General features: G+C 53.9%; 1 protein-coding gene across 1 annotated transcript in view; it reads left to right on the top strand.

Moving 5' to 3' along the window:
• The window catches only part of TRABD2B (TraB domain containing 2B), a 218,085-nt gene that overhangs the window by 155,157 nt on the left and 36,310 nt on the right, over positions 1-26,618 (top strand). Inside the window, exon 3 of the mRNA XM_007463920.1 lies at positions 22,460-22,606. Coding sequence (XP_007463982.1) covers positions 22,460-22,606 — 147 coding nt within the window. The remainder of the gene's footprint in view (positions 1-22,459; positions 22,607-26,618) is intronic.

The raw sequence follows: 26,618 nt of genomic DNA on the forward strand, positions 1-26,618 counted from the left end.
TTCCTGCTTGGAAGTGAAGTCAGAAGATGAGATTTTCAGTGCCTTGGTCCAAGAATGTGCTGACACTGCACCAACGTGGCCAGCTTTCCACCGCCTGCTTCTTCCATGCAGCTACGCGTCCAGGACTTCTGCCTGCCCAGCCTGCACCAAGTTGGCAGAGAGCAGGCCCCAGGGAGAACCCTGTGCCCCAGGAGATGCAAGAACAGCACGAGACCAATACTGTGATGGCTCTGCCGGGCCAACCCCAGCTCTCACTTCACTCCTGAAAGCCTTCCCAGCGTTGTGTCCCCTCAGTCACTGTTCCCTCAGGATGGAGGACTCTGCCCACAGGATGAGGGGCTTCAGGGCAGAAGACACCCTGGAGATACTCAGGGAGGGCCAAGTGTCCCAGCCCCAGGATCTGATGTCACAGGTGTCCCCAGACCCTGTGCCCCAGGACCGTCTCTGCTGATATGCTGACAGCACAGTGCGTGGTGACCTCACCGGCATTGCTCGTCCACAACCAGACCCACCCTGGTCCCTCACATGGCCCTAATGGCAGCATAGGGAAATGAGGCTGGGATCCACACCGGGGAAGCCAGGGCCCCAGGGGACCAACTCCAGGACCTAAGGGTGTAGCCCAGAGTGATGTGCTCTCTGTCTGATGTGCTTGAAGGAGCCACAGGCTTCTCCTGCAAGACCACCTGGGTCAGGGGTAAACAGTGCCCACTAGCGTGTTCTTACTGGTTTCCTGACCCTCGGCGCCAGAACAAAACCGTAAACGCATCTCGGGGACGGGTAATGCTGCGATAATGATCACAAGCGTGTTTGCTATTTAAGGTCTGTGTGCCTCAGGTTCCTTACCTTAAAACGGTGATAATAATAGCACCCATCTCATAAGGTCGTTAAGGGAATTAAAAGAATTAAACGAAAAGTGTAGTATGTACATTATCTCTAACTTTCACAGCAACCCTGCAAGAAAGATGTCCTCTGCTTGCATTCCCCTTGTGACGGGGGGCTCACTAAGGCCTAGGGCTTCAGGGAGGATGGGTCTCCGGTGGACATGCTTGGTTCTTGAGAGCGAAAGTGTGTGTTTGCTGCTACAGAGGGAGCAGGGGCACTGCTGGTCTGGGCGGGGAGATGAGGAAACAGATGAGGAAACACCTTGGCGGGGCCAGCCCAAGATCACTGAGTGAGTAGGAGTCTGTCTGTGCATCCTGTCCCAACATCCTGCCTGTGATGAGGAAGCTTGGTGGGGCGTGTACCAGAAGGGGGCTATTTGAGCCCAAGAGAGCTGACTTGGGATCTGCCCTTCACACCACAACCTGAACACGTTTGGGAGATCAGAGATGCCCAGAGCAGAGAGAGAGAGAGATTTCTCCCCAGGGCAAGCCCACAGGTGTGTGGGAGGAGGAAAAGCCACAACAATGTGTAGTAGGCCTAGGGTCAGGCCTAGGGTCATGCAGGATCTCCCCCGAGGAGTGTGTGTGTGAGACTCTGTGTCTGTGTGCCTGGGGACCTGTGTCCATCTAGGTGTGTGTCTACGGGAGACTTTATGCAGGATCTTGTGGTGTGCTTTGGAGTATGGACGTGAGTGGGAGCGTGCACGTGTGTGTGTGTGTGTGTGTGTGCATCTCCGTGTGAAAGTCTGAGAGAGAGAGAGAGAGAGAGAGAGAGCATGTTGCCCAGCACTGGGGTTGGCAGTGAGGTTAATTACGTTTTCTGGTTGGCTGAGAGTTAATCAGCAGCGCCTCATTGTTCCCACCCCTGTAGAATATTTTCTTCCTCAGATGTCTACATCTGCTTTTGGATGGGATGCTGACAGCCTGGAGGGTGTACAGAGAGGGTGCCCGGGGTCGGGGGGTCTGCAGTCCGTGCTGGCCCGGAGGGGACAAGCTCTCAAGGCCAGGCATCCATCTGGAGGAGGCTGACCACACAGCGGGTGGTTACCCCCCCAAATCTCTGCAGCCTTTCCAAGGTCACAGAGCATAGACTGGTTCTGGGGGCCGGTAGGCTGGACTGAGATGGGCGGGCAGGGTCCAGTTCAGTGTGAAAAGCACTTTCTAGAAGTTGCGGTGGTCTGGGGTGGGTTGCAGCTGCTCAGGAGCCCTCACTCTTGTGCAGAGGCATGGCACACCGCCACCCCCCACCAGCCCCTTGCTTGCCGGGCAGCAGCACCGCCAGGACCTCCAGGCCTGGGAGACAGGCGGGCTCCTTCCCGTCCCGAGAGCTGGAGCCATGCATGGTTGCTGCTCCCAAAGCCGAGTCCTGTGCAGAATCAGGCTCCCACGGGTCACCCACGACGACTCCCAACAGCCCTGGGTTAAAACTTCCCCCACCCCCTGTGTGACCTTGGCAAGTTGTTCAACCTCCCTGAGCCTAGTTTTGTTATTTTTCAAACTGAAATGTTCATCATTACAGAACTGGGGAGAGAATTCATTGAGATTTTATATGTGCGTGTACAAAGCTCTCAGTATGTGATATGCGGCATCAGTTGACTTACTGTTATTCCCACGCTGGGAGGGAGGGAGGGCAGGAAGTGAGACCGACAGGGGAGGATGGTCAGGAAGTAAGGTGGGGCCCATGCTGCCGGTCTTGCCAAGAGCCTCTGGTCCTCCTTCCCTGCACGGGCTCTTTCCTGGTGCCCTGGTGAGCTTGGAGTGGGCCAGGCCCTCACGGACCGGCAAGGAAGCAGAAGGATCCACCGGCACATCCTAAGGTCTGTCCAAACATGTGCTCCTGTGCTGTATGACCTTGGACAGGCCCCTACCCCTCTCTGAGCTTTGTCTGTCAAGTGAACAGCTGGATGTGGTGGTATATAAGCCCCATCTTCCCTTCTCCTCAGCACCAGCACCCTGCTGCTGAAGGGATAGAGATTTGGGGCACTGGACTTGCACAGGAGGCCCCGGGAATGGTCACTGGTATTAATATGCCACCAGGTTCATTCATTCATTCATGTGCCAGACATTTACTGAGCACATTTTATGTACTGGGCCTGGAGAGATATTAGTGACCAAAACAAATATCCCAGCCCTCATGGAGCATGTTACCTTCTAGTGGGAGGAGATGTGATAAGTGAGTGACTAGCATCATGTGTTCAAAGGTGGCGAGTGGAGAAAATGGTAGCGCCTGGGGAGGGGGGGGTGACCTCTTTAAGTTGGGAGTGGCGTGGACCTCACAGAGAAAGCGAGGCCTGATGGAGAAGGCGTCAGCCCCAGGTGTTCCCTCCTGGGTGCTCCCAGGGCCCTTGGCTCCCTTCTGTAAGAATCTGCCCCAGTGTCTCCCAGCTGCTTCCTGGAGGATAGCAACTATGTCCAGTTCCATCCATCCTTCCTCAGAACCCAATCAAGGGCTCAGCCCACATAGGTGCTCAGAATCCTGTATCTACAGGATTGATCCACACAGGTCTGGAGTAGCAGCCTTGAACCTGGAGTCTGGGAGGCTTATGGCCTTTGTTTCCCCAAGTGGGAAATCCTTCCTGGCACCACCCACACTCAGAGGGAAGGTCAGCCCAGCCAGCCCCAGACCCTGCACAGACATAGCCGGGGGCGACAGACCCTGCTGTGTTCCTCGCCCTGGGCCACATCCACACCAGGCCCAGAATTCCATCTGCTGCCAGATTCCAGGGCTGGAAATAATGAGGCAGATTGTCCCTCACCGCCGACTGACTTTCAAGTTGCTCTGCTAAACTGGGTGCAGTTGAAGTTTTAGCAAGTCTCCCAGGGACTTCAGGCAGCTTTGGTTTCAGCCTTGTAAAGAACTGTTAAGATCCAATCAAAATAAATAAAATGAGATCCAGGAAAGCGATGTGTTTGTGCCTGCAGACAAAACACTCAGGATATTCATGCTGAAGATTAGCACCCCGCTTTTCGTGGGGATTCCTTACACCAGACTGGCATGGACCCATGATCTCACTAGCATGTGCTCTTAGAGACTTGGGGCCGTCATGAGCCTCCTGCCCCTGTGAGGCTGGAGAGGAAAGTACAGGCCAGTGTGAGCACAGACAGTGTGACTGAGAGTCCCAGACACGGCTTGCAGCAGGGGAGACTCCAGCCCCGCACTCCTGCAGGGTATTTACTGGCCTGCCATGTGCCTAGCCCTGCAGCAGCGTGAAGGACATGGGGGAAACACAGGCCCCAGGAACACATGGTAACTACAGAATCAGAAATACCAAATCGTGGGCAGCGGGGTGATGGTGGTGACCTGAATTGGGAGATTGGGATTGACATATATACACTAATATGTATAAAATAGATAACATAAGAACCTGCTGTATAAAAAATGAATAATTTTTTTAAAAAGAAATAAATCATGCAAACCTGAGAAACAAAAAAGAAATACCAAATCGTGAGATGGAGATGCCAAAGCCAAGGTCATAGGGCATCAGAACCACAGTAGGACAAGTAAGGCGTGTGAAATCCCAACTCCAAGAATCACCAAGCAGGATAGCCCAAAGAAGCTCTTTCCAAATGCTCTCAGCCCGCCCCTTGCTATTCTGGACACGCTGGTGAAGCAAATAACGGCCAAGGCAAGGTTGAAGAGAGAAGCGCTCTCCCCTCTCCCCTCTCCCCTCTCCCCACTGAGGAGGCTGCTTCTGGCTCCACCAACCACCCCTTCACTGGTTCTCCTTGGCCTCAACGACATCCTCTGTTTGGTGCTTCAGATGGAATTTTTGATCAAACCCTGGAAGAAAAATCAAAGATATTTTGATTTTTTAGTTCCTGCACATTGCCAAGAGCCACCTCCCCACCGCTAAGGTTCAGAGGAACGGGCAAGGAAGCCATCACCCAGGCTTTTCTGCAGGTGGACGTGTGCCCTGAGAGCATCGGACAGGCCCTCCTGTTCAGGGTGGAGAAGCAGGTCCCCAGCAGGGGAGGAAGTCAGCGGGGTCACTCGGGAGAGCCGGTCAGAGGTGGGTTGGGAAGCCAGGCCTCCCCAGGTTCCCCGGCTGCCCGGCCCTTCCCAGGGCCACATTCTTTGTTGACTGGTTGGCGCCCTGTGCCCACTCACCAAGCTTCACCCCGTCCAAGCCAGGGGTCAGGTGGGGCCTCCGTCTGCCCTGCCAGTGCCAGGCCCGGTGAGCTGTCCTTCCCAGCTGGGCTGCCCCCTGCACTCAGTGTGCTGAAAGGGCCCCTTGTGTGGCAGCCATGCCTCCTGGCCACAGCGCACAGCCCCGTTCTCTTACCTCATAAACAGCTAATTTGTTACATATTTTCTGACGCTGTAAATGGGAGAACAAAGACCTTTTCTCTCATATTTTTGTTCAATTATGTTTGTGGGGGAACCTGATCCCCTTCAAAGGGGGGCCAGGGAGCTGGGGGGAAGCTTCCCAGGCTTACTGACCTCCCCGGCCTGCTCCTGGGCCGTGGGCTGCTAGGGCCTGGGTGCGGCCAGAGGGGAGGACGGCAAGGGGCCCCCTTTGTGTCCCCTGAAGGGACTGGGCCCTCATCTCCAGAACAGATGCCAGTCTCAGAAGCAGTTCAGCTCCTCCAGCGGAAAGGAAAGCCTCCAGGAGACAGACATCAGGACTGTAGAAACAGAGCCCTTTCCACGGTCCGTGTCGGTGCCCTGCAATGGCCCGGCCTGTGGGTGGGAGATGAGCCACCGCCACTACACCGACAAGCCCTCTGCCTGGACCTGCGGCACGTCCCCAGGGAGACACTCCCTGGAGGGAGTGGACTTTGAAAAGAAACCCCGCAGCTGAGAAGCCCTGGGCTGCATGATTTCTGAGGCCCCTCCAAACCCCGAGGCTCTGGTCCACATTTGGGCTTTGGCCCAGCTCTGGCTCCACGTCTACATTCTCTGCCTGCCCCATCTCTTTTGCAAAAACACACTTACTGGTTTTGAACACTAGCTCTCCCTGATTCAGGAGCCAGGAGGCAGGGAAGATGTGGCCTCTGGAGGCTGCTCCTGGCTGTCTTTCCAACAGCTGGCACCCCAGCCTCTCCTTCCTTCCTTCCCTTTAGTGGGTGGCTGCGAGTCCAGGTCCCAGATTAGGTGCTGAGGATGTGAGGATGATCAGAGAAGACATGGTCCCCATCCTCATCATGTCTCCACAGCAGCGGGCAGAAGACTGGCACGTGGCTAAAATGGCCAGACTATCTTGTTTCATCCACCGCTTACTGGCTGTGTGACCTCAGGCAAGTCACGTAGCAACTCTGTGCCTCCTTTGCCTCATCTGTAAAATGTGATAAAAATAGTAACTACTTCCGAGGGTTGTTGGGGACTTAAATGAAATCATATTTGTAAAGAGCTTTGTACAGTGTCTGGTATTGAACAAGTGGCTAATCAATGGTAGTTAAAATTATTATTAGGAGAAGCAGACATTAAACAAATCATTATATATGTCAATATATGAAGCAGACTATTATGAGTATGCTGAAGAAAGAGTACAGGGTATAGCAGAGACTTGAATGGGGGCCCCTGAACTGATCTGGGCATCAGGGAAGACATTTTCAGGAGGTGATGCTTGAACCACTATCTGAAAGATAAGTTGGAGTTAATGGGGCAAAAAAGAGAGGGATGACAGGAGTAGAACACCTGGCAGAGGGACCAGCATGTGCAAAGGCCCTGAAGTGGGAACAAAAGAACACATTCAAATAAAACCTGTCAAGGCATCATGTTGAAAACACAGAGCGGGGAGGGCAGGAAGCCAGGTGAATCTGAGGAGCCAGGCAGGCCCACCAAGCAGAGCTGAGAGGCTTGTTGAAGGAGTCAGAGGTTATGCTTAGAGCAGAGCAGAGCCAAGAAGGATTTGAGCCTGGGAGTGCTGTGACCTCATTTATGGTTTTCAAAGATCACGCCCGCACACAGCATCCCCTTTCCCTGTTAGGCCCAGAACCAGTGGGCACACGTCAGGTCAGGGATGCTCAACGTACCGGGTACAGCCTGGATCCTGAGCCTCAAGGTCCGAGATCGTCCTTTGCAGTGCCCTCCAACAGCAAGAGGAAATAAAAGTAACAGGAAGAGAGTGGAGGGGGATGAGGGTGCAGCCCCCAAAATGGCAGGGGCCAGACCACAGAGAGCCTTGGTGGGCCAGTGTTAAGACTGAACCGTGGAGAATGATTGATGGGGCGCCTTGGTGTCAGGAAGGAGTAGAACTAAATCACATTTGTTTGAGTCTTCCTGGGAGTCCTGCACAGTGCCTGGCATAGAGGGGGTTTTTGTTACACGTGTGAACGTAAATCAGGTTAGGACTCTTACTGACGTGCATAGTGCATGGGGCGGTCCATACACCTGTCCTGAATCTGTCGATCATCTGTCTATTTCTATCTCCATCTGATCTCTCCCTTTCACACACACGTGCACACACACATTCTTACACAACCCACGGTCTCTTAGAGCCCCAGACACCACAAGGCAGAAAGAAACTCTGGCCTGTTGCTGCCCTTCTCAACTGCAGAAGCACACAGAAGGAGAGGACAAAGACTGGAGCTGAAGGGAGGCCTTCTTTGAGGAGGTGAGCTTCTAGGCGGGGCAGGAAGGGTGTGGGTGGGGACAAGTGGGGGCCAGCAAGAACCCCTGCCCCTGATCTGTCAAGGCCCTGGTGGCAGGTCCAGGCCAGGCAGTGGAATATGCCAGCATGGACCTGAGGCCCCAAGAGAAGGTTGCAGGCAGGGAGCTAAGAGGCTGAGCACTCCTCCTCTGCCCGTGGTAGATCGGCCCTTTACCTAGCAGTGTTGGCAGGCGCTCTCTGTTCCCGTCGGCTCACACTCGGCCTGCCCTCCCAGGTCAGACCTGCGCAGAAGGAGGCCTTGGACAGCCCTGAGTGTTTCCCGTCTGCAGGATAAGCAGATCTCTGCTCATCCAGAATACGTCTGACTTCTCTGTATTCTTTTCCCAAGACCCAAGGCTCAGATTTCAACTTCACATTCTTTTCCCTCCGGTCTAAAAACATTTTCCTTTTCTGTGGCGGGGGGGAAGGAAGGGATAAGGGGGCATAAGAGACCCAAACTGCTCAAGTAAAGCCTCATTCCTGTCTTATTCTGCATCCCCCTGCTTGCTGTGTGGCCTTGGGCACCTTCCTGCCCTCTCTGGGCCACAGCATCCTCTCTAGACAATGAGATCCCACGCAGGATCTAAGGGCCTTCCCTCAACTGACATCCTCTTGGCAGAGCCAGAGTCTCCAACGCTCCCATCCTGCTGCCAAGAATTGCCTCCTGTGACTAAACAGGCAAAAAGCTGGAGAGGTTGGGACTGTATTGTAGTTTTGTCCGTGAGGCCAAGTTCTATGCAGCTGTTGCCTTTGATGTACTCTAGCAAGAGTGTCCATTCCCTGGGCTCTCAAGGCTGCAGGTCCCGTGCCAGTCCCAGGCTTTTCCTCCTGCCATTCAGGGCCGGCTCCTCTTCCGTCCAGCTGCTCCCCCAAGTGGGGCTCGAGGCTTCCTGGAGTGAAAGAAGAGAGAGTGAGGACCCAGCCCCGGAATTCAGGGCAGGGGAGATGGGCCAGTGGTGGGCAAGGGGAGAGACTCAGAGCCCTGAGTTGTAGGCTTCTAGAACAACCAAGCCAGAAAGGAGTTGGAATTCTAGCCCGCCTTCACTTCCTCCATGCATCCCCAAAGCCCCCCAGGCCCAGGTGGGGCCCCCTCACCTCTCCCAGCCCCAAGAGGGCTAAGACTGTCTCCTGCCTGTAACCTGTGCTCCTCTGATGCTTTCTCAGTGAAGCAGCCAGAGGGCAGCTTCTAAATCAAAAGTCTGACTGGTCGTTCCCTTCTGTATAACTTCCATGGCTTCCCATAGTCCTGATAAAGCCTGAGCTCCGGATCTCACCCCAGCTCCCTGCTGCCATCCCAGCTCACGCCCTTCACCAGCCACACACGCTGCGCTTGGACCAGGGGGTCATCGGCACTTCCCCGAACTGGCCAGCTCCACCCAGCCTTTACGTGGGCTTTGACACTGCCTGGAATTCCTCTTCTTTCTCTTCTTCATGGTAGATGTGTGCTCTCACAAGGTATCACTGCAGAGCACCTCCTCTGTGAGTCCCGTGTGCGGCCCTCCCCTGGCTGGCTGAGCCCCGCTTCCGCTGGGCTCCCACTGCCCTGTGTCCATCCCTGTGCCCAGCTTCACAACTGATGTTAGCATCTGGTTGCAAGCCTTCCTTGGGTGCCTCCTGCCGTGCTCCACCCTACCCTTGACCTTGAACTCCTTGAGTTTAGAAGTGGTGCTGATGTGGCCCCATGGCCCCAGCACCCAGCACTGGTCCTGGCACAAATCCATATTCATCACTGAGGGGTGAATGGGCATAATCCACATACATTGGCTCCTGCCCCCCTTCAGAGCTGCCCCACTGCCGCTTAGGAAACAGAAGCTTCTTAAAATTCCCTAAGGAAGGACAGGAATGTTTTCCAAGGTTTTTAGAGTGCTAGTTCCCTAGGCGGGGCGGACAAGTACAATTCTCCCCACTTGGCAGATGGGTGAACGGAGGCCTGGAGAGGAGCCCATGTTCCCATGGCAGCACATCACCAGAATGGGAACCTCACACAGCCTGCATGTAGCAGGACCCAGATTTGAGTCAGGGTCAGAGCCCTGCCCCTTCTGCTGCTCTATGTGGTTGGTCTCCGAGTCACTTGTAGCCTGTGACTTAGCGGAGAAACAATTTCACTCATCAGCACGGAGTGCTCACGGAGCTGGCGCCCCCGACCTCCCACCCCAGGCCACCTGGAACTGCCCACCCCAAATCTGTTGTCCCTAGCTGCTGCCCAGGCCCCAGGCAGAACAGAGGTCCCCTCCCTTCATTTTGCAAATGAAAATGGAGACTTGCCTTTTGAAGTCTAGGCAGCTGTGTCAGCAGGCAGGTCTGAGACAGCAGGAAAAATAAAAACTACGTCCTGCCAACCAATGGATGCAGCCGCTTCACAATAATGATGATGATAATGGTAACCATGGGCACCGCCAACTGATTGCCTACGGAGTAGACCGTTGTCCCTCTGAGAGTCTCAGTCTGCTCATCTGTGGTTCCCCAGCTATTTCCGCCTCCACAGGTGACCAGCCCACTGTCAGAACATCCAGCAGAGAAGGGCTGGGTGGAGCATGGAGCCCTCCCCCTGAGACCGAAGGCCCTTCGCCACCAGGTCCCCTCCGGGCCTAACTCCTGACACGCCCTTAAACACATCATGCATTTCCGAGCCCTTCTGCCTTGAACACGCTTTTCTCTCAACCCCACTCATCCTGCACAGCCCAGCTTAAAGCCTGATTCCTTCACCAACTCCCAGGCTGCATCACAAACCCCCTCTGCGACCCCAAAGGCCCCTGTTTTTCCCTTTTATCATTAACTTACCCCTGGGTTTTATAATTACCTGTTTCTCTCTCCAACTCATCCACCACCTTGAAGTTCCTCAAAGCTTTATAACTGGAAATAGGCCAGCCTAGATGATTCTGTGGGACTTTCTGATACATTTTGGTTTTTCCCTCTATTCACGGTGTATATTCAACTTAGGAGATCAGAAGTGATTATTGGGCAGCAAAAGAAAAATTCATGACAGATAGTTGACCCCAGGGTCAGGGAGGGCTTGGCACACTAAGGCTGGGGCCACGTAGCCCTAACAGTGGGGGAGCATGTGATGTCACCTACTTCTCTGAGCCTTGGTTTCCCTGTATGTAAAATGGGGTCAGTAATGTTGGCCTCACAGGGCTGATATAAAGAATAAATGAGAGGGCTTCCCTGGTGGCGCAGTGCTTGAGAGTCCGCCTGCCGATGCAGGAGACGCGGGTTCGTGCCCCGGTCCGGGAGGATCCCACATACCGCGGGGCGGCTGGGCCCGTGAGCCATGGCCACTGAGCCTGCGTGTCCGGAGCCTGTGCTCCGCAAACGGGAGAGGCCACAACAGTGAGAGGCCCGCATAACGCAAGGAAAAAAAAAAAAAACAAAAAACAAAAAGAATAAATGAGAGGGCTTCCCTGGTGGCGCAGTGCTTGAGAGTCCGCCTGCCGATGCAGGAGACGCGGGTTCGTGCCCCGGTCCGGGAGGATCCCACATACCGCGGGGCGGCTGGGCCCGTGAGCCATGGCCACTGAGCCTGCGTGTCCGGAGCCTGTGCTCCGCAAACGGGAGAGGCCACAACAGTGAGAGGCCCGCATAACGCAAGGAAAAAAAAAAAAAACAAAAAACAAAAAGAATAAATGAGAGGGCTTCCCTGGTGGCGCAGTGCTTGAGAGTCCGCCTGCCGATGCAGGAGACGCGGGTTCGTGCCCCGGTCCGGGAGGATCCCACATACCGCGGGGCGGCTGGGCCCGTGAGCCATGGCCACTGAGCCTGCGTGTCCGGAGCCTGTGCTCCGCAACGGGAGAGGCCACAGCAGTGAGAGGCCCGCGTACCGCCAAAAAAAAGAGAAAAGAATAAGGGAGCTTCCATGTGCCAAGTGCCTAGAACCGTAGACAGTTTAAATTATGACATGGTGGAGTGTCACCGTCCCAAAATGTTGGGCTCATAGAGCATGACAAGCAGAGCTGAGAAGTACTCCCACATCCTCGTGTCTCAGAGGGGGAACCTGTGACCAGAAAGTGGGCCCACAACTGGTCTGGAGTCAGAGCCCGCGGCACCAGAGTCTAGGTCTCCAGCCTCCCTTGGTCTTACCTCTGCCTAAAACTGAAGAGCAAGGGACCCTTTTGCCGTCCAACAGGGCAGACGCCATACAAACTCCCTTTCTGGAGACCCCAAGCCTCTGGGCCTGTCCCCACCCCCAGCCCAGCCCCTGCCTCAGCCCGGCTGTAGCCTCCCTACCCAGCAGAATGCTAATCTCCTCCTGTGGGTGGCTCCGGATTTATGAGCCTTTCCTGGCATGACTTGAAGGACAGAAGAGGAATGCTGGGATCTTTAAGGGTGGTCTTTGGGTGGAGGAACCAGGCATCCAGAGAAAAGAAGGAAAGAAAGCTAGGGTGAGTCAGCCTCCGCTGCCCACCCAGGAAAGCACAGAAGGCTCAGCCAGCCCACACTGCACGGCAGCTGGAGGATGTGGCCGCATCGCCGAGGTCCAACTGGTAGGCGTCCACGGAGCAGGCAACGTCTGCGCTAGAAGCCAAGTCCAAGTTCTTGGGTTGTGGCTGGGGTTGGGGACAGGGTAAGGGGAGGGGAGGGAGGAGCGTGCTCAGAGATTCCTCTTTAGGAGGAAGACAGCTGCCTTCTCATCTTCAGCCTCATCTCCTTGCTTCACGTCTATCTCCCCGGATTCCATGTCAACATAGCTACCGCAGCCACCTCTGCTCAGCATCTCTGGGACTTTCCATCCCCCCTGGGGATGGGGCCCACAAGCCCCACGGGACGTGCTCCCCACCAGCCCCGCCCTACCTTTCTGACTGCATCCTGGAAATCCCCCTTGCCTTTCCAGATCGACCCTCTGTTCTCCCAGCTCTGAGCCCTGCAGTGACACAACATCACCTTGCCTCCCTTATCCTGATTTCAGTGGGAAGCTGACAGGGGATGAACAGGCAGGAGGGCAAGGAAGCTGGGATATTTCTTGCCCCCCACCCACGCCCTCCTCCCTGCTGGCCACCACGGTCCAGGCCGTGGAGCAGTAGCTGTGGTCCCCTTTGACGGCTGTGGCTCTGGCTGGGTTCAGGTCCCTGACCCCCACCTTTCTCTTTAAGGCTTAGGGGCAGGAAAGCTTCCCACTGCCGCGCTCCACCGTGTCCTGTCCACACCTCTGTGAATATTCCCATCATTCAGCGTGCTTCAATCACCCTTTCAGTTGAACTTACCTCATTGGAGCTCACTGCACTGGCAGTGCACCATCTGTTTGCTGTTGGGTCTCTGCCTGAGACAGATCTCATCGACTAGTTCCCCTTAGCTCACTCCTCCCCAACCACGCTGGCCTCTTTCCTGCTCCTCACACCCATCAGGCTCGCTTCTGCCTCAGGGCCTTTGCACTTGCTCTTCCTTCTGCCCAGAACATCCTTCCTTCTCTCAGATAGTCACATGACCACCTCCCTCATCTCCTTCAGATCTCTTCTCGAATGTCACTTCTCATTGTGCCTTTCCTGGGCATCTTACATAAAATGTCAACCCCCAACACACACACAGACACTTCCTATGTCCCTTGCCTTGTTTTCTCCTTAACAGCCATCACTTTCTAACATATTTCACTGGTTATTTTTGTTTATTGTCAGCTTCCTCCTACTGGAATGAAAGCTCCATTAGGACAAGGATCTTTATTTGCTGTGTTTACTGCTGTCCCTTCAGGGTGTAGTATCTGGTACAGAAGTGGGTCAATAAGTATTTATTCAATGAATGTGTGAGTTGGTCCTTTTCGCAGGTGGGCAAACCAAGGCCCAGGGAAGGAAAATGGCTTGCCCAGGACTTTGTGGTAGAGATTCAGTTGGAGATGGGAGCTCTGGTCCTACCTGCCAGCACAGAGCCGGTCCCTGGCTCCAGGAAACCTTGTGTTTATTTGGTGGCCTGCTACTCAGTGGTGCAGTGTCCGGAGACAGGATTCTGGGCCGTGGGCAGGGAGACTCAACATACTGAGAAGGAAGCGGGGAAGTCGTCAGCACTGCTTTGGTGCTGTCAATGGAGCAAGGAGAATGAATGAATAAATAAACCTCAGCCAGAGCCTGGCAGGCTCTAACCTTTGAGGAAATCTCCCCCAGGCTGGAGAAACCTTCCTGTGAAGCAGAGCTGCCGTTCACCCCAGCCCACCTCAGGACTGACAGACATGTGGCCCAGGGTCCAGGGGGCTCAGCTGCCACCTCTGTGCCCTGTGGGTATTGGGTCCCAGCAGGGAGCTGCTCAGGACGGGGTCCTGGGATGAGTGGTCCAGCTTTTCATCCATCCATCCATTCCCTCATTCTACAAGTATTTCTCAAGCATCTACTGTGTAAGTATCAGGCACTGTGCCCTCTGCTGGAGAAACAGCCACGACCAAGAAAGGCAATTTGCCTGCCCTTGGAGGGTTCGCCATCAAGCACGAAGAATGAGCATTAAATAGCAATGAAGCAGGGTGAGCGCAATGGTCCAGGAAGTGACAGTGCTTTGGGGGACCTGCCCGGCCCATGGTCCAGGGAAATCCTCCTGAGAAGGGAACCTCTGCAGAAAGGGGAGTGGGAGCTGGTGGGTGGAAGAGGGCTCCAGGCAGAAGGGGGAGCAAGGGAGGTGGTCCTGAGGCTGGGAGGATGAGTTCGGCACAAGGCTGGAGCCGAAAGATCAGGCAGGGCAGAGAGTAGAAACAGCACAGGAGGCCATGTTCCAGGCGGGGTTCCTTGGCCAGGTGGCCTCTTTCCTCTCCTCATATGCCAGCTCTGAGCAGGCCCCATGACTGAGGTCCTAACACCCCTCCTCCTTCCCAGCTTGACCACTCAGAATTTGGGCTTCACACACTGGCCCCCACTTGTCTGTTTGTCTGTTCTTCCTACCAGTGGCTGGGTGGAGGCAGCTTGGTGGGCCAGGCCCAGGGGCAGCAGAAAGAACCCAGCACCTGTCAGCTGGACCTGAGTTTGAATTCCAGCTCCAGTTCTTCAATGTGAGACCTTGTGCAAGTACTTTCACCGTCCTCAAGACCTCGGGTTCTTCGTATGTCATGTGGGCATAACGATCTATTCTCTGAAAGGTGTGGGATGGTTTCTCAACATCCCTACTGTGGCCCGTGGAAGCTGGCATGCCAATGAACTCTGACCTCATCTCCTATCACTCTCCTTATTTACTCGGCTCCAGCCGCCCTGACCTCTGCTCCTCTTTGCATATGCGCAGGGCCTTTGCACCTGCTGTTGCGCCTTCTCTCATCACTCTCCGCCCTCCTTTTCTGCTTCTTTTTTTTTTTTTGTAACACATACTGTATTTGTTAGGGTTCTTCAGAGAAACAGAACCAATAGCATGTGTAGATAGATAAATAGACAGATCGACAGACCTATACCTATATACGGACAGATTGATTTATTTTAAGGAATTGGCTTATGCATTGTGGAGGCTGGCAAGTCCAAAATCTACAGGGTGAGCTGGCAGGCTGGAAATCCAGGGAAGAAGTGTGCTAATGCTGCTCTTCAAGTCCAAAGTCACTCTGCTGGCAGAATTCCCTTCATCAGGGAGGCTGGTCTTATCTATTAAGGGCTTCAGCTTATTGGATAAGACCCACCTCATCCAATTATTATACAGCATAATCTGCTTGACTCAAAGTCTTCTGATTTAAATGTGACTCTATCTAAAAACTATCTTCACAAGAACTATCTTCACAAGAACATCTAGAATGTTTGACCAAGTATCTGGGTACCATGGCCTAGTCAGGTCGGCAAAATTAACCATCACAAGCCCACCCCTTGTCGAGTTGGCGTTCATACAGTATCTCCTTAAATTATACTTAATCTCCAAGTAGATAATAACAAGGTCACACTTATGCCTAACAATTAGAAGTCCGCCTGCAACCAGAACGCGCTAGTGACTCCCCCAAAAGAGGATGCAAAGTCTTTGGGTGGTATTTATTTACTTTTCTCCTTGAGGTACCATAACTTAAATGCAATACTTAAGAGTACTTGAGTTAACAATACTTAAACACTATGGTATAAAGTCAATATGTCTTATGTTACTTGATAGGAGAGAAGAAAAGAAAAAGAAGAGACAGGAGAAAACAAAGATTTTATACACAAACACACACAGATTCTTAACAAATTAAGGAAGAAATACTTCAGACAAGGAGAGTCCTTGTTTCTGTAACTGGTCACGTGGCCGGAGCTGGTATTTATAACTACCTTCTTCTATTACCCCCATCACTACCTATTCCCTTTGCTTTCTGCAAGCTCCTCAGCTAGTTGTGGTTCTTTACCTGGTGGGGTGACCCAAACCTTCATTCCTGAAGGGTCTGGGCCATTAGGCTGCCTACACTGGGTCGTTGTAGTTTCCCGCTGACGTTAGTTACCCACAGGGCCTGGTAATACTGAGACGCCCTAAGGGATATCGTACGCCACAGACACTCTCTCCCTCACCTCCAATTCCCCCTTGGTCGTCAGGACCAGGCCCCCAGCCAGCCCAGTAACTCCCAGCTTTGCCTGTTGGTTTAGAGGCATGAGGACCCCAAAGTGACAGAGGGCAGTCTGAACTTCCAGTTCAATGGAACTCCTGTTGTGTCTTTAACATACTAAATATTAACATTTTACTAATTATATCATTTATTCTCTGTTTCTTCCCCAGCAGATAAGCTCAATGAGAGCAGGATTTGGGTCTGCTTTGTCCCTGACCTAGAACAGTGAGTGGCCCATGCCAGGTGCTCAGTAAGCACCGCCGAGTGGGTTGGGGCCTTTGCTGTGACTTCCCTATAGTTTGGGGTGGGTGAGAAGTGACAGTCCCAGCCTGAGAGCCAGGTCTGTCTCAAACATCCTTCCTGACTAAGCGGGTCCGGCCTCCTCCTCACGATGACGCTGCTGGGCCGACAAGTGAACACAGGCCTCGGTGTTCACCCTTCCAGCCCATCCAGGACTGTTTACTAGACGGATCTGGAACAATAAACTTGTACCCACCCTCCTGGCGCCTGCCTCCCTCCATCCAAGGCCCATGTTTGAAGATGTGTTTAAATTCCAGGCCTACACTCAGCAGACGCTGCGGGCCTGCCAGTACCGGTGAGGGGGGGGTGCCACCGGGATGCTCAGGGGCTCTTGGTGGCCGGGCCTCCACACACGGCCATCCAGGGGAAGTGGGGTAGCTCTCGCCTTCACCCCGTGTTTGTTATTTCATGTCAAAGCCTTATCATAAACATTATCCTAGAGTGGGCCACCGAGGCTACGGGCGAGGAGGGTTTGTTATTCTGAAGTGGCCAGGAGCAGAAGGCATTGAGGCCTGGGAGTCTGAGCAGGGCCAGGCTTGAGGATTCAGGGTGAGTGACAGGGAAACAGGAATCAGAGCAAGGCACTTATTCGCACCCGTGCACTGGGCTTTGAAGGCCCCAACTTTCCAACCATCCTCTACTATAAAGGCCCGTTGGCATATCTGCCTCTAAAAGGTGCTCCGTGTGGATGGAAACCAAGTCCAATTAATCCAACAACCCCAGATGCCTGCAGAGAATCAACAGAAAGTAAATGTTTGTTGAATGAATGAATGTCACTTCCCTATGTCTGTTAGAAGCACCAAGAATGCACGTGAAGAAAGCACATATTACTTTGAAGTCCTGGTCATGGGAACCTGGTTGCAGCTATAGACAAAAGTAATTTCATAGCCCAGCACTGTCCTTTACAAGCCATGTGACCTTGGGTCCCCTTCCCCTCTGCTTCTTTGTTTTCCCATCTATGAATAGGGACACCTCCCTGCTGGCTTTCTCCCAAGGAGAGCCGAGGGAAGCCCCGAGGGCAGTGGTGAACTAAGAGGATAGGTTCCAGGGCTGGATGGCCCAGGTTTGAATGCACATCCACCCCTCTCCAGCCTTGTCACCTTCAGTGGGTTACTTAATATCTCTTTGCTGCAACTGCCCCCTCCCGCCACCCCAATCTATGAAATGGAGCTAATACTAGCCCTACCTTAGAGTTGCTGTAAAGGTTAGATAAATTAATATGGGCTTAGAGAGTTTCTGACGCATAGTAAGTGCTCAATAAACATAGTGACCCTAGTAATCAATGGATGAGGACAGAGGATGGATACGAGGCAGGAGGTAGAGGGGGAAAGTCATGGGATTCAGGGTCAGCATCCTTCCCTCTCATAGTTCTTTTTTTTTTTTTTTAACATCTTTATTGGAGTATAATTGCTTTACAATGGTGTGTTAGTTTCTGCTTTACAACAAAATGGATCAGTTATATATATACATATGTTCCCATATCTCTTCCCTCTTGCGTCTCCCTCCCTCCCACCCTCCCTATCCCACCCCTCCAGGCGATCACAAAGCACCGAGCTGATCTCCCTGTGCTATGCGGCTGCTTCCCACTAGCTATCTACCTTACGCTTGGTACTGTATATATGTCCATGCCTCTCTCTCGCTTCGTCACAGCTTACCCTTCCCCCTCCCCATATCCTCAAGTCCATTCTCTAGTAGGTCTGTGTCTTTATTCCTGTCTTACCCCTAGGCTCTTCATGACATTTTTTTTTCTTAAATTCCATATATATGTGTTAGCATCCGGTATTTGTCTCTCTCTTTCTGACTTACTTCACTCTGTATGACAGACTCTAGGTCCATCCATCTCATTACAAATAGTTCAATTTTGTTTCTTTTTATGGTTGAGTAATATTCCATTGTATATATGTGCCACATCTTCTTTATCCATTCATCCGATGATGGACACTTAGGTTGTTTCCATCTCCGGGCTATTGTAAATAGAGCTGCAATGAACATTGTGGTACATGACTCTTTTTGAATTATGGTTTTCTCAGGGTATATGCCCAGTAGTGGGATTGCTGGGTCATATGGTAGTTCTATTTGTAGTTTTTTAAGGAACCTCCATACTGTTCTCCATAGTGGCTGTACCAATTCACATTCCCACCAGCAGTGCAAGAGTGTTCGCTTTTCTCCACACCCTCTCCAGCATTTATTGTTTCTAGATTTTTTGATGATGGCCATTCTGACTGGTGTGAGATGATATCTTATTGTAGTTCTTGAATGTCTGCTATTCAGCAGTGACCAGAGAGGCAGGCTACCTGCCCTCACCAATCTCTCAGTCTAGACAGGCAGGGAACAGGGAATTACCTGAAATGGACATCTCAGTGGGATAAATGCCACAACCAAGGGAAGCTCCGGGGTCTGTGATGGGGGTTGAGGGGAGTCTGGAGTGATGGGCTGGGTTTCAGTCCTGGCTCCACCACACCCTGGCTGCGCCACACTAGAGGCGTTTCTTAAATAATCTGATCTCAGTGTTCTACTCTAAACATGTTAATAATAAATTCTCCCTAGCTGTTTTCTGGCTATTTCACAAGGCTCCTGAAAGAAAATGGGTATGGCAAGGTGTGGGGGATGAATGTGGACTGTGCCAGTGGACCTCGGGAAATCCAGCCCCAGACATGGTCCAGAGCACAGCAAAAGGTCCTAGGCCGGGGGTCAGGGTACAGGGAGCCCACTCTGCCCGGAGCTCGCCGTGTGGCCTTTGGGCAAGCTTCATCCTGCCTGTTCCAGACCCCTGTCTTTTCTCCTCTTCCGTGTGAAGAGGGCATATGAAGAGATGAGTGGTTCTCAAACGAGGCTCCAGGGCACCTGTGGGGTTCCACAGAGAAGCGCTGGGAGCCTGTCACGGGGGTGGCATTGAGCCAGGGGAACTTCAGGTAAACAGCCTGCCTCCTTTACCTCAATGAGGGCAGTTCCCATTTCTATCTGCTACACATTTTGATTTCCAAGTACGTTTCCTCTGGAAAACAATAACAACAAAAAAGGGTTCCATGGCTACAAAAGGTTTGAAAAACTGCTGGGCCCTTCTAGCTCCAATCAGAGAAGGTTTAGGTCTAACTATTTTCTTCCAAGCATTTATTCCACACTCACTACATGCCAGGACTGTTCTCAGCGCCCTGCAGGCTGAAACGTGCTTCATTCACTAGAACACCTCCCAGCTCCACGAGGGCCACATGACTGCAGAAGTGACTCCATGCGTCTAAGAGGGTCCGGGGGGCCATTCCCCACCCCCCAGCCGGGTCTTCTGGGCGCCTGAGCCGATGACCTCAGCACAGGCCAGGTGGAGCCAGCGCTGAGAAGCAGCAGGGCAGGTGTGTGCAACACAGGGTGTGGACACAGGAAGTCAGTGTGTCCCAGCGCCCAGAGGAAGAGAGCGCTCCAGCCCGCCTAGAGGCTTTCATCCCAGGCATCTGCTATGCAGGAGGAAGTGCCTTTTGCCTTAGCAATGTCCACGGCAACAAGGCCACTGCCTGCTGCGATCCATCCCCAGCCACCCTGCTGCCATCGACACCCTGTGCCAGGTGGCTGCAGATTGGATTTCAGGGGTGGTGGCCAGAACCTGGAAGCCTGGAGAAGGCCCAGAGTTGGGGTGGTGGGGTCTGACCTCATCTCCAGCCAGCTCATTATGGGAAGCAGGCTGGGCTGCCAGAGCTCAGTGCAATCCAGCTCTCTTGCCCGACCAGAAACAAAAGTGGGAGGGGATGGGTGGAGGTGATCTCACAAGCACCAGCTTGGCCCAGTCGCCCAAGACAGTAATTTAGCCAGACTTTGTGTACGTATTGCCTGAGTTTTTTGTTCAGATTGTGTGTTCTGGAACCACGTGGCTAATGCCACTTGGAGGAAACTTCTGCCACGTGGTGGCAGCGTGCCCCAAGTGCAGACAGAATGCCAGAGTTCTAGGGGCTAGTCTGAAGGGCTTACTGAGCAACGTTGAACTATGAATTGACCACAGCAGGTGTCAAAGCACTAAAGAAAGGATGGGTGACACCCTCTACCAGGCACAGTGCTGAGTTCTGCCAATGCAAAAATAAATAGGATGCAATTCCTGTCTTCAAGCAGCTCATCGCCTAAGGGCGGAGACAGGTAGCTAAACTGCAGTTACAATCTATTGTTCACGCCCTGCTGGAGGGAAGCAGGGTGGGTAGCTCATCTCTCACCACAGCTGTGCTGTGAAGCATTTCCTCACGTGTCTGGGCCCAGCTGCAGGCAGGCAGGCAGGCTCAGTGGGCTCAGCTGGGCTCACTTGCTTGTCTGGGAGCCGGCTGGCTGTCTGCCGGACTGGGACAGCCTTGGTGGGACAACGGAAGCAACTGGGCTCTGCCATGCACGCCTCTCACCCACCAGCAGGCCAGCCTGGGCTACTCTCAAGGCAATGTGGTTGTGTAAAAGACAGCAGCACATGTGTAACGCTTCCTCCATTTGGCTATGGAGGCATGTAATGCTGGCCTCCATTTGTAATGCAGCAAGTCCAGCGTCAGAATGTGAAGGAGCTAGAGTTCCATGGCCAAGGGTGTGTATATAGGGAGGGGTTAAGGTTTGGGGCCATTACTATATCACTCTGCCACACAGGGAGACCGTGGGAGCTCTGGGGAGGGGCCTCACCCAGCGCCCAGGTGGTTAGAGGAGCTTCATGGAGGAGACATCTGAGCAGACCCTGGAAGGCCAAGTCTCGATCTGCAAGTGGAAAACGGAGGTGGAAGGTTTCTCATGCACAGGGAACAGCATATACAAAGCACGGAGACAGGAGACTGCTGAGTAGTTTAGCATTTGGAGACACAGGGGCTGGAAACGAGGTCACCGACCACAGCAGCGGCCAGGCCGCTGCCTTGCAGGCTCCAGTGAAGAGCTAGGCTTTTATCCCCTGGGCAGGAGGCATCCATGAAAGTTTTGAGCAAAAAAAGAAAGATAAAGTCCATCAGATTTGTGTTTTTAAAGGATAGCTGTGGCAGAAGAATATGGGATAGGTGGGAAGCGGGGGGAGTCTGCAGAGAGGAGCATGGGTTGCAGTGGACCCAGTGAGAGAGGCTTGGGCTTGAACTGGTGCGGGCAGACTAAGGCTGGGGGTGTGTTGTCCAAGACAGTGTGCAGACAGGATGAACAGGGCCTGAGGACTGCCAGGGAGGCTGGAGCTGGGAAAACAGAGAGGACAGGTGGCCTGGGACCACCTCCTGGCATTTTGCACAAGAATTGCAATTGTTTTTTCCTCTGTCTGTGCTAAATAACCCACTGACTGGTCAAGCGCCTCCCTTCTGTTGGCCAAAGGAGTCTGGGATGCATAGCTGTGCGAAGCTGTCCCAGCCGTGCAGAATTGGCCACTTCCCCTCCCCTCCTGGGCTTCAGTTTCCCCATCTAAAATGGGACATTTTAGATCATCTCTCAGGGCCTTGTGCCTTGGGCAGGGCATGTTCCATTAGAGGCACGGTCCTCAAATGCCAGAAGCAATTGGACCGCTAAAGAGTTCCCAGGGAGCCTGTTAAAAATACACATCCTTGGCTCCACCCCAGAGACTCCAGTTCTGGAATCTCTGATATTTTTGTGTAGCACTCCAAGTGATCCTGATGCCTGGCAGGTCTGGCTGGGCACAGCTGTGTCCCCAGGGCCTGGCACAGTGGCCCAGAGCACAGAGGGGCTGGAGGAAACGCATGCTGGATCTGACTTGGGGGCTCAGCTCCTAAGGCCTTTGCCTGGTGTGAGGATGGCTTCTGGAGGATGTGGCATTTGGGTTGAGCCTTGACATCTAATGGGCTTTCTGGCTTTTTGTTCATTTGTTTGTTTTGCTTTGTTTGGAGGTGCTCTTGATTCCAAAATGAGTCTGTGCTCCTTCTAGAACTTATCTAGTCACTGGAGAAGAAAGGAGTCAAAAGAAAAACTCGCCCATCATTCCAAAACCTGGACGCAACTAGGGTTCTCTTTGCCACATTATTAGATAAGATACTGATGCCCAGAGCAGTACTGGGGACCTGTGAGGGCAAAGGGCTGGAGATGAGAGCAGGCTGCACGTGGTGAGAGCCCAGTGAGTGAAGAGCGGGAGACATGGAACATCCGGGTGGTGCCAGCTGGTGTCAGGCCCCTGCCATCTTTTCACACACCCTGTTTCAGGCCTGTTGCCCCGAAGTCCAGCGGGAGGAGGGCCGGTCCCGGAGGGGTCAGAGGCCTCAGCCAGGCTCCCTGAGCACAGCCCTGACGCCTCTCCTCCCTCTGCGCAGGTGCTGTTTGCCCTGAACCAGACCCTGCTGCAGCACGAGAGTGTGCGGGCCGGGAGCTTGCAGGCACCCTACACCACCGAGGACCTCATCAAGCACTACAACTGCGGGGACCTCAACGCCGTCATCTTCAACCACGACACATCCCAGGTGAGGCTCCCCTCCCCCAGCCCGGGCAGGCTCCGGGACACCAGTTCCCAAGGCCAGGCCCATAGGAAGGCATTTATTAGACACCTACTGTGTGCCAGGCACAGGCAATCTTCTCTCCAGCCATGGTAAGCAGGAGCTTGGGCACCCCCGTTTTACAGGTGGGTGAAACTGAGGCTCAAGGAGGGGAAGAGACTTGCCCAAGGCCACACCACTTGTTAGTTGTTATCAAGTTGTCAAAAGCAGTGCTTGAGCCTGGTGTGTGTGACTCTGGGGCCTGGACCCTGGAAGCTTTGCCTGTAAGAACAGGGAGGCCTCGTTGAGGTTTAGTCCAGCATCTGGGGAGATTAAAGCCCAGGAAAGGGAAACCTCACAGGTGCTCAGAGCTGGGGCTTGAGTCCAGCCCAGGGCTCTCTGCCTCTATTCTAGTCCTAGAGGAAAGGTTACCCCAGGCTGGGCAGATGGTGAGTGGGAGCCCAGGAGCTGAGCATGGCTCCACCAGGCCTCCCGCTGCCCTCGGGATAAATTCCAAGGTATTTCATAGGTAGTCACGGCCCCCTCTCCATGTCCTACCCTGCATGGACCTCATCACAGCCCAGGTCCCCTGCCACAAAGACCTCATTTTGCTGACCTCTGCCACTTGTAGCACTTCCCGCACGCACCTTGCCCTTTCCCACAGCTCTGCCTTTGTTCAGGCTCCTCCCTCCCAGTTTCCTCCCATTCTGCCCGTGGTCCAGTGTCATCTCACCTGCGAAACCGCCCTGACACCCTGGGTGGGGTTAGATTTTCTCCCGGGCACCTCTAGGCCCCCTGTGCTTTCTGTGTCTGATGCTTGATTATTCATTCATTCAAGAGGCAGCTGAATTAGTCAGAACAGGCCACCTCCCCGCTCAGGACACTGAAAGGCTCCCGATTTTTCTCAGGATAAAGCCAGAGTCTCTGTGATGGCCTGCGTGGTCCCGTGGTCTTTCCCCAGTCTCCACCCCGTGTCCTCTGCCTCCCCCGTTGCCTGCCACATGCCACTCCAGCTGCGCAGGCCTCCCTGCTGACCCATGAGCCCACCCACACACTTCACCTTTGCACTGGCTGTTCCCTCTGCCAGGAAGGCCTTTCCCCAGGTATCACCGTGGCTCACCCCCTCTCTGCCTTCAAGACATAATGCAACTATCATCATCTCAGTGAGGCGGGCCCCGATTGGGTCTAGAATTGCAACCTGACGCCCCTCCCGCGCCCCCCCCAACCTGTCCCCTTTATGAAGCTCCACTTTTCCTCATGGCCTTTATCATCTTCTCACACACTTATATATCTTGATTCATTGATCAGTCATTATTTATTGTCTGTCCTTTCCGATTACAGCATAAACCCCCTGAGGGCAGGGTTTTGAGTCTGTTTTATTCACTGATAATTGGCTAGAGCAGTGCCTGGCACAGAGCACGACTCAGTAGATATTGGATGAATGAAGGAAATAGTTTATAAATGCCAGGCACAGTGCTATGGAAAGGGATATGGCGGGGCGCCAGAGAGAGCTGCCCTCATGGGGCTGAGGGTCTCATAGGAAAAAAGGAGAGATTCAACAAGCAACTGCACCGAAGCATGATCCTTGCTACGAGGGGAAGCAGAGGATGCCCTTGGAGCCTGTGGCAGGAGCAGGAATTTAGGTGGGCTTGGGGTAGGTGTGGGGAAGGGCTGGAGAGAGGGAAAGATTCCTGAAATAAGAGAGGTCAGAGAAGAGCCTGACTTGGCCACAGACAGGAGGCAGAAGAACATTCCAGCAGAGGAAGCCACGCAGATGAGCTGGAGGCAAGAGACAGCAGGAGGAGGGCTGAGAGTTTGGGCTGGAGGCATAGCCAGGGACCCCGCTAGATCCCAAGCTCCTCGAGGGCAAGGGTGTGCTGTCCACTCTCGTCGCGCTGCCCAGTGCAGGGCGTGGCACAGAGCGAGTATCAGTGAGCGATGCTGCACGGGCAAACGCAGGCGTGTGCTGTGCTCGGTGCAGTGCAGAGAGTGAGGGGGAGGAGGGGTGCGGAGGCCCTGCACAGAAGGCTGGGATTCTGGGTGCCCTGACTCTCTCTGGTAGAGGAGGGAGCAGGGAGAACCCTGGCAGCACGAGGCTCACAGGCGTTTCACCAGCTATCCACCCTCCCTGTGACAGAGCCTAGCACTGCATCCTCCGCTGGGCAGAGGCTGGCGAGCCCTGAGCAGCCAGGGAGCTGTGTGCCTGAGGGGTACCCTGTCCCCACTCAGGATGGCCTGGCCATGAAATGGCCAGGCTGGGGAGAGTGGTGTGCAGGACAGGACCCTGGCCAGGGAGGGCAGGACACTAAGGTGAGAGAGGGAGGAAGGGGGCGACCCCGGGGGATGACAAGTGCAGATTTTCTTTGTGCGGTGTCCAGAACCACTGGCGTGTCTCTGACAGGTGAACTACGTCGGGGGTCTCCCGGCAGTGCCTGTACTTGAGGTAGAGCAGAGGGCGAAGGTAGATTGGCCCAACCAGGTTAGAATAGCAACCCAGGGGTGCACAGGCCGAGTCTAGCCCTCAAGGGAGGGACTAGGCAGCCCCGCCCCCAGACACAGACAAGCCTAGTGTTAGGGCAGCAAGGCTAAATCCAGTGCCCGCGTGCTAACAGAGAAGGGGTCTGCGGCTGGAGGTCTCGACGTCACAGGGGCTGGAGGGGGCAGTCACCGCCTGCAGCTGGGGAGGGCTGCAGGTGAAGGTGGTATTGGACCAGGCTTGAGAGTAGAGTCTGGCCAGGTGTGGACAAAGCCAGGGGCTGGCAGGCAGAGCGAGCTGTCTGGCAGGGGCACAGGAAAGTGGGAGGTCCCGAGGAATGATCGGCAAAGCAGACGGCAGACCATATGGGGGTGAGAATGTTCACTGAGGGGCCGACACCCTGAGGTGTTTAAGCCAGACAGGGACGTGGTCAGAAAGATGCCTCTGGCTGCAGTGCCGAGGCTGCTGGAGCGGCCTCTGGAGGCGGGGGCTGGACAGATGCAGGGCCCAGGATGATCATACAGGCGGACAGGGGCCAGGCACACCTCACCCTTGGTCGGCTTCACCTCATCCCCTCTCCAACACACCTTCAGAAATGGCTGAGGCCCTGGCCTCCTGCAGCTCTCCGGTCACTAGCACTGTCAGTGCCCCCAAATCAGCAACGTGATCCAAAGGCCCCTCCCCTGGGAAGACTTCTCTGAGCCCCCAGCCTGTGTTAGGTGTAGAATAGAAATGCATATATTTATTGTCCATACTCAGACACTATTGAGAGTAAAAGGTCAAATGTAATTGAGTCAGAATAATTAATAGGCATGCAGCAATCTACAATAGCCGTGAACCTGGATTGTCTTGAACAAACCAAGACACGTTGTCACCCTATTAGCGGCCTCCTCCAGGCTCCCACATACCTCACTGCCCTCTAAAACATGTGTGCCCCAGTGTCCTGATCCCCACTGGCTGTGAGCCTCATCCAGGGCAGCAGACCCTGTCTGAGGGTTATCTGTGGCCTCCTAGCTGGACACAGGGCTGGACCCATGGAAGTTCTCAGAAGGTGTCTGTTGGATGGGCAGGATAAAGAGAAAGGATGAGGACATTGAGGTTGTGACATCAGCAGACCTGAGCACTTGACCGCTAGACCTGACCCAGTCCTAGTCGGGGGTCAGGGGAGCCTCACAGCCCCACTCCAGCTCTGCCTGGCCCGTCTTCTCATCACTCCATCTTGGACCTATCACTTTAGGGTCCTGGGCACCCGACATGTTCTCTTTAAAATGTTATCATACGTCCTGCACTTGAACTTGTTGCAAGAGATTTAAGACTCCCAACAAGTCTAATCACATCATTAATTTGCTTCCATCCAGCCAGGCCTCATCCTTGGCATGGAGCCAGGACCCATCAGCATGAAACATGCAGAGAATGTCAGCCAGCTGCAGGGCAGCCCAGAGAACCCAGTGGCTAGCCCAGCTTCTTTGTGGCTTTGACATAGAACTCTCTAGTTCTTGTTCTTTTTTTTTTTTTTTTTTTTTT

Source organism: Lipotes vexillifer, unplaced genomic scaffold (assembly GCF_000442215.2).
Source record: "Lipotes vexillifer unplaced genomic scaffold, Lipotes_vexillifer_v1.1 scaffold13, whole genome shotgun sequence".
NCBI classification, from domain to species: Eukaryota; Metazoa; Chordata; class Mammalia; order Artiodactyla; family Lipotidae; genus Lipotes; species Lipotes vexillifer.